The sequence below is a fragment of the Diadema antillarum genome, unplaced genomic scaffold (genome assembly GCF_040938485.1).
Source record: "Diadema antillarum isolate AM-2024a unplaced genomic scaffold, OU_Dant_1.0 seq00000105_RagTag, whole genome shotgun sequence".
NCBI lineage: Eukaryota > Metazoa > Echinodermata > Echinoidea > Diadematoida > Diadematidae > Diadema > Diadema antillarum.
Genome location: NW_027271191.1, coordinates 534806 through 547189, shown reverse-complemented (window position 1 = coordinate 547189; position 12384 = coordinate 534806). Strand labels below are relative to the sequence as shown.

The 12384-nt window shown below is 40.2% G+C and overlaps 1 protein-coding gene across 1 annotated transcript; it reads left to right on the top strand.

The window, feature by feature from the left end:
- The first annotated feature begins 632 nt into the window (after positions 1–632).
- On the top strand, positions 633–10031 carry LOC139726935 (WW domain-containing oxidoreductase-like). Its single transcript, XM_071637921.1, has 8 exons — positions 633–742; positions 2973–3037; positions 3840–3897; positions 4507–4685; positions 6417–6612; positions 6877–7062; positions 7451–7709; positions 9841–10031. The coding sequence occupies exons 1-8, from the start codon at positions 639–641 to the stop codon at positions 10027–10029; spliced, it is 1236 nt and encodes a 411-aa protein (XP_071494022.1). The 5' UTR covers positions 633–638; the 3' UTR covers positions 10030–10031.
- The last annotated feature ends 2353 nt before the right edge of the window (positions 10032–12384 follow it).

Genomic DNA, 12384 nt, shown 5'->3' with positions numbered 1-12384 from the left:
TAGCATATTTAAAATTTCAGCACAACACACGGTTCAATTTAATTTTTTTCACGCATATTTGTTTGCGCCAAATATATTCAAGCTATAATTTCTATTTTCTAACGTTCCATAGGCCTAAAGATAATTGCGATAATGTAAATTTGCAGTAACTATGCGACAGCCGCACTATAAAAAACAACAACAAACAAACAAAAACACCCGAAACAAAACAAAACACACACACCCACAAACAAACAAAAATCACAGCATAATATTAGTCCTATTTATTGTTTCCTTTTTGGTGCCACTGTATGTGCAACTGTTCGCAACTTTCACATGTTTCAAACATCATACGATCATCATAAAACAAGGTCCTCTTCGATCTTCCACCTCTTTCGAACGACAATCCGGGGCGAGGTTTGTGCATAGAGATGTAGGGGGGGGGGGGGGGGGGGGGCGCACATTCGCTCGCCGAGATGACGAGTGAAGAAAATCACTCATAAAGTATACATCTCTATGGGTTTGGGCGATAGAGGTGCGACGGCACGGGTACGGATCGATATATCGGTGCTGAAGTGCCTTTCCGTCGCTATTATATGTACCGTTACCCGACGTGAATATTATGTAGCTGGGACTGCGCGAGGCGCCCGCAGTGTAAAATGGCAGACCCACCGAGCACCCTCCTCGACACAGACAGCGACGAAGAGTTACCTGCTGGATGGGAAGAGAGAAGCACTAATGACGGGAGAGTTTATTATGCCAAGTAAGTAAATTACTCTCCTTATTTTATGTTTTAGGTGGCATCTGGACTGTGCCTTAAGTAGATATTTGTATCGCCTACAGTCGTGGTTGCATAGTAGCGAATACCATACTAGACGAAACGCAGCCCCGCCCCGCAGCTAGCCGGCTGCGGTTGGCTGAGCTCCCGCTGGCGCTGCGCTGGTGTGAAATGCTAGTAGTAGTACAGCTGTAGTACCGCCCGGGGGGCCGGGTCGTGACATGAATGTGAGCATATCTCATAGACTGTTCAAAGTACAGTTATTTTGGTTCAAGTCACCTGATGCCCAAAATGTAAAGTTACACATTGTGGTCGTCAGGACACTATTGTAATTATAAACTGCTTCATATGATCATATTTACACATTAATGTTACTTTAACCACCCAATTATTGTACTTTTTCACTTTGTCTGTGGTGACACTTTTCATGTAAATTACATTTTTAACCCGTTTAAGACGGTTTGATTTTGCCACAACACGCATTTCCTATAGACACCTGCCCGAGTATACTCGGGACTCGTCCTCAACGGGTTAAGTACAAATGGCACATTTTCTTGCAGTATAATGTCTTGTATGCACTAATGGTAAAGCATTTCATGGGCTTTGTGGTAAGGTTAGGCAGCTCAGGGAATGATTGCATGCTTTTGAAAATGGATCTGGTGTGGAACATGGTGTTCAAATTTTTGTGAGGGCCCATCATCCATACATTATTTCATATCATAGTGCACTTCACGAAGACGGTTGACCTGATTGTATTATTGCAGCGAAATTCCCCTACCTGTAGTTTGATTTCAACTGTCATCTTGAAACTAGATTTAATGGAAAGTGGATGGGCACGTAGAATGCAGCCGACACATAGACCTATACTTGTTAAATGTGTTCATATAATCACTTGCCTATTCTGTTGTTCATTTCTACCGTGTGTGTGTATGTGTGTTTAGGGGGAAGGGGGTAATGTCTGCCAAGATTTATCTTGTCATCATAAAAAGACAAATTTGTATCTGAGGAATACATTCTGCTACCATTCTGTTCTGTGACCATGCCAGTGGCGTTACTTGCATGGTGGTTGGCACGGCCGGACGCAATGAAAATTGAAATTATGAGATTACAAATGCAAGGGCTTGATTGGTATTCATTTTCATCTTGAGAGGCGCATAGATACATTTATGTATGATTATAATACATTGTGCTCGTTGGTGATTGTATTTATAGTTTTAACTATGTTTGTAGTATAGTTGTTGTTTTTCATATTGTCCAGCACTGGTGACAGTATGTAATACTGGATTTTGATACAATAATTGAATCTGTAGACTTGGACTGTTTATTTGCTCAATAAATCCCATTTAAACCGGAGACCAGTGGCAGTGTGTCAGACGTCATCATATGCAACTTAGTCCAGCTTACAACAATACTGTTGTGTGTTTGCTAATTACAGTATTTACCATCTATGATTTACCAATAATCCACAGCAGTGTCCTATTCAACTCTGGACATAGTCTAAGCTTATTGCACGATGATGGTGGAATAAATTGTAACCATCATGCATACACCTAGATATTGTGTTTGTTTCTTTGGTTCTTCTTACGGTCGCCTGAGTGGATGACTACTGTATAAGCTGTTATTTTCGTGAATGAGGAGGACATAGACGTATGCGCGAGATCTTGTTTTTTGAAGTGACGCCGACGTAAATTAAAATGCACTATTACTCTAGCATCTGGCAACATTTTCGTGTGTTGTTAATTTTGCAATCCAACTGTGATTCGCAAATTTCGCGAAAATGAAACCTTTGTGAAAATAACAGCTTTCGAATATACACTACTCATGCCGCACATCTCCTGCCCCCTTCCAAACACCCCCAAAACAAAACAACAAAAACAGCATAAACAACAGATGAACATAATATGAATTTGTTAGTCCATAAAGATAATGCACGGATGACTGTCATGAAATCTGGAAAGATGACAGCACTAGGAACATATTTGGTATGTACCTCTGATTGCTCATATATGCAGTAACGTGCAAAGACTTACATTTAAAACTCAGCCTTACCCTTTGAATTGGCTCCCAACTTTGATGACCAAAACACAGCATTTGTGGTAACTGTTGTTGGCATTGTTGCTCAGAAGGCAAGTAGGCAACCAGATGACATTTCTATTTACCATCTATATCTGCTATTTCAGTACCTCAGTTTTCTTTCTCTGTCTCTCTTTTCCAGCCATCAAGACCAAACCACAACATGGGTCCACCCTCGCACTGGGAAGAGGAAGAGGATAACTGGAGGTATGATTCTGCAACCTGATCCAAGGCAATGGTTTATTGTGCCTCTGTAGATGGTTTTTACATTGTTCCCATGAACAAAGATAACGTCATTGTGATGGTTTTTTTTTTCATTATTGCCATAAGTTAGCAGTTTGCATTTTTAGTAAATCATGAAAAGGGGGTCTGTAAAAGGTGTAGCCAGACCAACAAACTTACATTCTGAATACTGTATTGGTATACCTGTTGTTGTTTTTATTCAACCATATGTCTGTCTGTCTGTTGGTTATGTTTTCATTTCCTCATGCAATATGAATCTAACCTAGAAACCATGAAATGAAAGGACTTTCAGAAGCATTCCCAATGACATGATGATGTTAAACTCTCTAGTTTATTCCTTAATCCAGGGAATGATTTTCAAACTAAAATTTGATTAGCAATTTCAGCTGATAAACAATATTTTATATGGTATCTTTTACACTTCTATGGGAGAAAACTGCTACACAAAAAATAGTTGTATAGCATTGGTGTAAAAATGCATAGCAAATTGCGATGCGATACCAGAAAAATAATTTTCTGATTATGCACGGATTATCTAAAGTTAGGGGTCTGGTTTCAGTGGACATGTATTCAAAAAGAATATCAAATATTGCGTAGTTTGTAAATGCTTGGGTAGCAAGTGTGATTCAAACTATGACCTTATCTTTTCATGTAGTCAAAAAAAAAAAAAATCTAGAAAGATGTGGATGCCTGGTGTGTTGAAGTTGTTCTTACCTTCAAGCAAAGCTTGGTGAAATGACATGTCAGTTGGAATTGATTCTCACAGAACTTCCCTTTGGATGGACAAAAGCAGTGGATGACAAAGGAAGGCAATTCTTTGTTGAGTAAGTTCAAAAATGCAAGTGACATAATTCAAATTTTACAGTACTTGATATTTGACGTAACATATCCTACTTTATGATTCAAATCTGTCTCTCTGTCACATGCTGCTGGGTAGCATTGTCTCAGACATTATTTGGTATTATGGATCATGTGCAGTTTGCATTTAGTGAGTGCAGATGTTCACAGTATGGTTTAGGCAAAATTTTCTTTAGCTGACATTTAGTGGGGGTAGTTTCTTCAGCAGTTGCTTATTATCTTCACTAAAAAAAAAAGGAGAAGTATGAAGTAATTTAACAAAAGTGGCGTCTTTGAGGGAAAAATCTCCAAGTCAATGAGCATTATTGATCAATCGAGAAAATCAAAATCAGCGTTACATGATGACAAGAGAAAGAGAGGAGAGAGAGAGACCGAGAGAGAAAGAATGGGAGAGCTAAAGAAGAACTCGATTAAAATGAGGAATTCAATGTATTCCAGCTGCTAATCCTAATCTTTATTCGATGGGGACAAATTTCCATTATATTTTACTTAGGAAATTTAAAAGAAAAAATGTCTTCAGAGTTTTCATCAAGGTAAATATTCTGTTTCTCTTTTTCTTTTTGTCGCCGCCATAGCCATCTCAAGAAGAGAACGACGTACACAGATCCCCGCCTGGCGTTTGCCATGGAGGAGAGCGCCGATCCCAGCAAGCTCGCCCAGCGGTTTGATGCCTACAGCACAGCCCTCCATGTCCTACAGGGACGAGACCTCAGTGGGCAGTATGCCATTGTGACGGGAGCAAACTCTGGCATTGGTGAGTCTTTTCTTTTTTTCAGTCACAGTGACCAGCATTTGAGTGTGGAGTTTGTCATCTCATTGTGAACGTTGCATTCTTGTCCACCAATAACAAAATATGCTCAGACACCCAATGACAGCAGTACCTCGTGGACCTGACACATACAAAAAATGCAACATCACGTGTAAAGCCATGTTTGAAAGGGAAGCTTATTGTCGATGGGGTGACAAGACCTTGTATCTGCAATTTTGGTGAAAATGACTCTTATGCATTTATGGTCAAATAATCGGTTAAGTGATGTCCTGTCCAAATCCTAGCTGTGTTACCCCAAAAATGAAACCACCATGGCACGTCAAAGGAATGGCTGTCCCATTCGGTATAGTGCTTTGGCCGCCATGTTTTTTAGCTCTCCTGAACATTTGACATTTTGTAGATATGAGGTCTTGTCGCCCCAGCGACGTTATGCTTGTGTCAGTTGCCTGTAAGCTGATAATTTCTCTGAATTTGGTTTCAATAAGATTTGTACTAAGTATTAAAGCTTTGGCTCATGAAAACAAACTTAACCCTGTCTTCTTTCCACACGGGAGACTGAAATATCTTATCCATCATAGTCAGGCATATTGTTTATGGAACAAAGTAAGAAAAATATAAGGATGCAATTATGTTTCTACAATGCCAGTGCTTTCCACTTTTGCACTGAAAACAGTTTTTTTCATATTTCACTCTTAATGTGACAATGTACTCCAATGTTACTTGCCAGGCTATCTTACTGGTATTTGGTTACTTTACCTAAAATTTGACCTTCGTACACAGTTAGACAACCTACTCACTCATATCGATGTCACAGTCTTTCATATTTGCCCCAGTGATGTATAGCTTGCATATTGTGAAACCAGAAATTTTGAATGCATTGTAATTTTGTGAATTTTGCAAGAGCCAAGATTCACGAAATTAAAATGCACATGAGAGTTCTTGTCTACATATTATATATATGAGATGAATGCCTGCGACAATGCATGAAAACTTCATGCTGCAAAGAATGCCGTTGGCTCCAATTCGCAAGAATTTCATGCCACGAATATTTCTGGTTTTACAGTAATTCCTATTTCAATTGACAGTAAGATTCAAGACATCTTGGCTAGTGAGCCATGCAAGCAAGGCAGCATGTCTGCCTATCAATGAATGAAACACAGCAATGGTTTAACTCTTTATGTGCCACGTTCATATGCCTGACTCAGTTGATGGCGTGCCAACTTCGCATATTCTGCTCAAACGCACAAACCTGCCCAAACCGATTGATAAATTGCCAAATGCCACAGTTCAATGAAAGTGTTTCTGGCGATTCCATTCCTCTCATGTTTAGCTTACATTTTATGTGGTGATTGATTAGCAAACGGCGTTCCCGACTGGATGTGCATGTAAATTCTAAGTTTCTGTCACTGTTTTTCGTGCAAATATCAATCCTTTGCAGTAATGTAGCTACTGGTCATTTGAAAGAAAAACAATCATAGATTTGACATACAATTTACATCAAAGTAAAACTTGGCATTTTCCACAACTTTGCTCACTCCATGTCCAGCTTGACAGTAATCTATAAAAGTTACATAGCTTGGAAAAACAGAATATTTTCTCAAAATATGACTACGTTGTTGTCTCAGAATAATGTGGCACACAGGGGGTTTCCACCATGGCACATAAAGAGTCAAGCTTGTTTTGACTCATCGACTTCCTTCCCATCACATTTGTTAGGCTTTGAGGCAGCTAGGTCCCTTGCTCTTCATGGAGTTCACGTGGTCCTGGCCTGCCGTAACCTGAAGAGTGGCAACGATGCCGCGGGTAGGATCAGGAAGGAGCTGGACCAGGCCCAAGTGGTTGTCATGCACCTAGACCTAGCCTCCTTGCGCAGCATCAAGCAGTTTGCCCAGAACTATATCCTCAGAGACTGGTAAGAGGCAGAGCAGTGATTCTCTTTTCTAGCAGGGTTTGGATTTTTGTGTTTATTTTTCTTTTCTTTTTCTTTTATATCACATCAAGTTTTTATTGAACTTGCATCTAAAACAAAAACTATTAGGTTGAATACTACCAATGCATTTAGGGTCTTTATTCAGAATTTTGAAGTCTGTAAGCAAATAGTTTTTTATGTTATAAATTCAATTTTCTACCTGTTTTACTTCGAATGTAATTCTTGTTGTTGTTATTGTTATGCCAGGCCTCTGCACATGCTGATCTGCAATGCAGCAGTATTTGGTCTGCCATGGCAACAGACAGAAGATGGCATCGAGATGACATTCCAGGTCAACCACGTCGGGCACTTTTACCTGGTCAACCTCCTGACCGAAGTCCTGAAGAAGTCTGCCCCAGCCAGGATAGTGATTGTGTCCTCAGAATCTCACAGGCACGTAACCAAGCTAGCTTTCTGCCCTGCTTCTTGATATGACTCAGAATGGGGGAATAGATCTAGAAATGCATACGTGTTCTGTTTTTTGATTATCTCTCTGATAATCTTACAGAGCAAGACAATAGTTTTTACAAAAATATGCTCGTCCAGCCATTGTCATGCTTTAGATTTGTTGACTGTAGACACTATGAATTCATGTTAGCAAAACAAATAGAATCAAATGTTTACATGCTTTTGTTTTTGTGGAAGTATCACAGAGCATGAAATGTGTGAAAATTTCCACATTAAAGTCTTCCACCTTTACATTTGAAATGCTGGTGCATTACCAGGGGAGATGTTTGTGAAAATAACCTCTTTATTTTTTGCTACATTCCTCTCTCTCCAGGTTCATTGACTTCTACTCCAGCAAGCTGGACATGAACGAGGTGGCTGTACCCAAGGAGAAGTTCTGGCCAATCCTGGCCTACGGCCGATCCAAGCTAGCCAATATCCTCCATAGCAACGAGCTCAACCGGCGACTGTCATCTCACAATGTCACCTGTAACGCACTCCACCCGGGCAACATGATCTACACGGGACTTGGCAAGAACTGGTGGTTTTACCGCCTCCTCTGGCACCTGGTTCGGCCCTTCACAAAGTCCGCTGTGAGTGTGCCACAATTTTGTTTTTTCTGACTGTACGAGAGTTCAAGTAATTGTGATATGTTTATTTATGCCTCCGCCACGAAGTGTCACCGGAGGCATTATGTTTTCGGGTTGTCCGTCCTTCCGTCCTTCGGTAATGAATTTTGTGGACAGCGTAACTGAAAAACCGTCTAAAGGGTGTGTACAGTTCTGGTCGAGGTGAGGATTTAACTTTCAACGTTTTGCGAGATATTCAGAAACCACTCTACGAGATGTCAAAGAGCATGCAGTTCTAAGGGGTATCAAAAGCTTATTCGATGAAAATCGGTTTTGAAATGGCTGAGATATCCAAAAACAAGGTAAAACAAAGAGATCCTAATAAAATTGTGGCATGTCGCCTTTTATCATTAGCACTTTTTTGGTTATCTCAGCCATTTAAAAACCAATTTTCATCAAATAAACATTGAATCCTTCTTAAAATTACATGCTCTTTCATATTTCATAAGAGGTTTCTCATTATCTCACGTAGAAATGTTAAAACCATGAATCCCTACCTCAACCAGTACTGTACAGTCCCTTTAAGGTATCCTAATGAGACTCGGTATGTGTATGCATGAGTGGAGGAAGTTGTGCCTATCAACTTTTGGGCACACATGCTCAAGGTCAAAGGTCAAAAGGTCAATGTCAAATGCTCAAAATTTCATTATTTCCCCCATATCTGTGCAATGTGTGGAGTTTTTTCTTGAAACTTGGTGTATACCGTGGTACATGTAGTACCAAATAAAGATTCTCCAGAGAGAGTTTCAAGTCATAAGGTCAAAGGACAGAGGTCAAGTGAAAATTTCAAAATTTTACTTTTTTCTTTTTTTCTGTGACAAACCTGTCATTTCAATATTTTGCCATTTATGTGAAACTCATCACACATTGTCAAGACATTGTACTGTAGACCTATTTGGAGAACCATGCATTATGGCAGAGGCATACCAGTCGCCATAGTGACATTTCTAGGTTTTTTTAATGACTTTAAAGATTTTAATGAATTGACTTGAGCATTTTTAGATACATGAAGAAGTGCAATATACCTGGTACTGCAGCAGATATTATGCACGGTATACAGTCAAACCTGTCTACAGCGGCCACCCAAGGGAAACAAAAAGAATGGCTGTTATAGACAGGTGGCCGCTATAGACAGGTTATCTAACTTTGCGTGCATTGCCTACATGTACATGTATCATCATTGTATACATGTGTAAGTACGTGTGTACATGCACACGTGTGTTCCATGCATTATCATGCATTTCATGGGCAATGCAGGTGTTTATCACCGGTTGCACAGTAGCATGTGTACAGTCGTGAAGAAAGCCTAACTTTAGCGCATTATTATGACTGAGTGAGTGATGAATGCATCGGTGGCGATCACTGAGCATTGTCCATGAACGAATGGCACAGCTACATAGCAGAAAAAACATGTTTAATTATCGGCTCGGCTACGGCTCCATCGGGTCTGTGGCTGCTATAGACATGTTAAAATCTAGTGCGGGAAACAAAATTTGTGGCCGCTGGCCACGTTAGACAGGTGGCCGCTATACACAGGGTCTTTAACAGGGCTTTTCTCTCGGGGGATTTTTCAGTGGCCGCTATAGACAGGTGGCCGCTAAGGCAGGTTTGACTGTATCTTAAAGATATCATAAATTCCTTACCAATTGTAACTTTGTATATCTGCATTACCAATTTACAAAATGTGTTTTTGCATGATGCCACACATACATTGTACATTGTATCATACAATATATATGGGAATCATTCTTTCTTTTTTGTTGGTTTTCCAACAATAAAAAGAAGAGATAAGGCAAACCTAGTGCAAGGAGGAATTTGACAAGACAATCTTTCTGATAGACTTCTTCATGTAACCTGACAGAGAGCAGGGATCCACTTTAGAATTGTGTTTGTGTAGAATTTTTGTTGTTATGTTAGTCAAAGTTAATACAATCTATTTGGTGGTCTACATGTACAACAAGCTTTGTTGGAAATATATGCCCAACATTGGGAGTTAACACTCAAACCTCTTACTCAGATTGAGCTCATAGTTGAAGATGAGAGCCAAAAGAAAGAGTGATATAAACTCTCTCTCTCTTTCTTTCTGTTCCCATAGCAACAAGGGGCAGCCACCAGTATCTTCTGTGCCACAGCACGGGAGCTGGAGGGAGTGGGCGGGATGTACTTCAACCACTGCTGTGCCTGCATGCCGTCTGACGAGGCCCAGAGTGAGGAGCTTGGGGCGGCCATGTGGGAGCTCACCGAGAAGATTCTGAAGGAGGCCCTCAACAAGAACGTTTTATGACACTGACTCCACCCTATGCATTCACATGAATGTCCTTCACTGATTACACCCACACTGTCCTTTGCTTTGCCTGCAAATTGACACATCCCACAGCATGATGTTGTTTGTGCCATTGGTGGACGAAGTCCTGCAACAAAGTGTCAATGATTGTGATGAGTAGGCACTGGGTGATTTATATGTTGCATTGCAATGGCCTGTTTGTGGGACAGTTGCATTATTGCACTTAAAGATGCTGCAGATATGTCCAGCTGACACCGAGGACAAATTATGGGGGAATCGATTGAACCCCTTGCAGTATATCTTGTCAAATTGTAGCAAATTGTATGAGCACATGTAAGGTACTCTTTCAGTGCATGCAAACACTATCCACAAGAGATGAAGCTAATCCAAAATGCATATACAGGCACTGTGAGAGCAATAGCAGCAGTGTGTGCAATGTGTATGTGAAAAGCTGCGGAAAACAATCGACAATCAATGAGAATCAGTGTCAGATGCATTGGTATGTAAGGTTGTGCGTGAGTATATTCATGTGTGTGTGTGTGTATGTGTGTGTGTATGCATGCATGCACATGCACTAGATGCAATCCTCCATAATATTCGTGATGGGTACTATCTGGTGACCAGACTGTCTTTGAGCCCAATTATTTCTGTGAACAACAATAACTGAGCTAATGAATTGTTTTATGAATTTTAGATTTTGTATCTTACCTCATCTGAACAATGTTAATGTATTTACATCCGTGTTTGATGTAAACTTGCTACATGAACACTTATTTTTCTCATGTTAAGGGTTTTGACTTTGCTTCTGTTGGAGAGAATATGACATTCTGCTGTCTCATTTGCTTTGTTTTCTTTTTTTAATTGTCATCAGTACAGTAACCTGTAAACAATAAAAGAAGAAGAATCACAACCCAATTCACTGTCTGCCTGCAGTGTGGATCATATACCAAATATTGCCAGTATTTGCATTGAATTCAGTGGGGGGTTTCAAGTTCTGTGCTAGTGCTGGCAGTATTTGACACTAGCACCACAGAGAATCCCAAACATGAAATTAATAGATATTTGCAGGGTAACTCGATTTTTTTGAATTTTTTTTTTTGTCATGCATTTCCAAGAGGGAGATCACACTTTTCTCCCGTCTCTTTCGTACCAGAGCAGAGCGGGCTCTGAAAAATTCGAACGAGCCGTTAGTTTGACTCGACGCGATACCGCGACAGTCAATATACACGTATTGTACGAAACCATTATTGCATGATTACTAAGACATGAGAGCACTTTGGGGCGAGTAAGTCTCACAGTGTTAGTTATATGAAAGTTACTTTAACCTGAAACACAAACTAAGACAAGGAAACTCAGGGAAACTTTTGAGGTACCAAAACTTTATATTACCTTTAATATCTCGCAAACTGGGAATATTCCAAGTGGTTGAAGTCACTATCCAGACCCAAAGCACAGGAATGAGAAAGTACAAGTAGTACTTCTCTCATATCAAGAGAATGCCTGACAATTTCCCACCTTTTAGACAATATCAATTGCACTGTTTGTGGTGATAATTTTGTGAAGTCTTGATTTCAAGAAAAGCATTCATGTAATCAAAACTTTGTTTCCCTATGCTTTAGATACAGTAATTTTCTTCCCTGTCAAAACTTCATCCACTGTTTGCTAAATGACTGTTTTCATCAGCCATTGGATGTTTCATAGACGCCAAGTTCAAAAAATTTTTATGAGTGAGATTTTCATGACTCAGCATCTAGGTGCGCGCACATGTGCGTGAGCAAGGGAACGAAGCGACTGAGTGAGGGGAGGGTGGTATCCGCCCTCGCATGGTTGGAAGCTTTTTCAATTTTTAGCTCTTAATGGTGCAAGCTGGTGCATACTTGAGAGACTATTTTTTGCTTATTTTGAAAGACAAAAGGGAAATATGCCTTCAATTGCAACTCTCACTTTAATCCTTTAAGCTATGCTCCCAATGCGTGAGAAAAATGGGTGTCATGCGTGAGATCGTGAGACAGACCCTAAATGCTTGAGTCTCACTCACAATGCATGGGAATTGGTAGCTCTGATGTTTCCAAGTGTATCAATTTGCTTTACTGTATGTGCACGATTATCACTTTAATCCTTTAAGCTATGCTCCCAATGCGTGAGAAAAATGGTTGTCATGCGTGAGATCGTGAGACAGACCCTAAATGCTTGAGTCTCACTCACAATGCATGGGACTTGGTAGCTCTGATGTTTCCAAGTGTATCAATTTGCTTTACTGTATGTGCACGATAGGCAAGCGTTGCCTGCACCATGCGCCATACTTGGGGTCTGCAAATTTTACTCATGACCTTATGGGATTGCTCATCCCCACTT

Excerpts from the sequence above, each read along its gene's own strand:
- LOC139726935 (XM_071637921.1), top strand. The coding sequence starts at position 639 with ATGGCAGACCCACCGAGCACCCTCCTCGACACAGACAGCGACGAAGAG. Across the intron at positions 743-2,972 it reads GGGAGAGTTTATTATGCCAA|CCATCAAGACCAAACCACAA; the intron begins GTAAGTAAATTA and ends TCTCTTTTCCAG. Across the intron at positions 3,038-3,839 it reads GAGGAAGAGGATAACTGGAG|AACTTCCCTTTGGATGGACA; the intron begins GTATGATTCTGC and ends TGATTCTCACAG.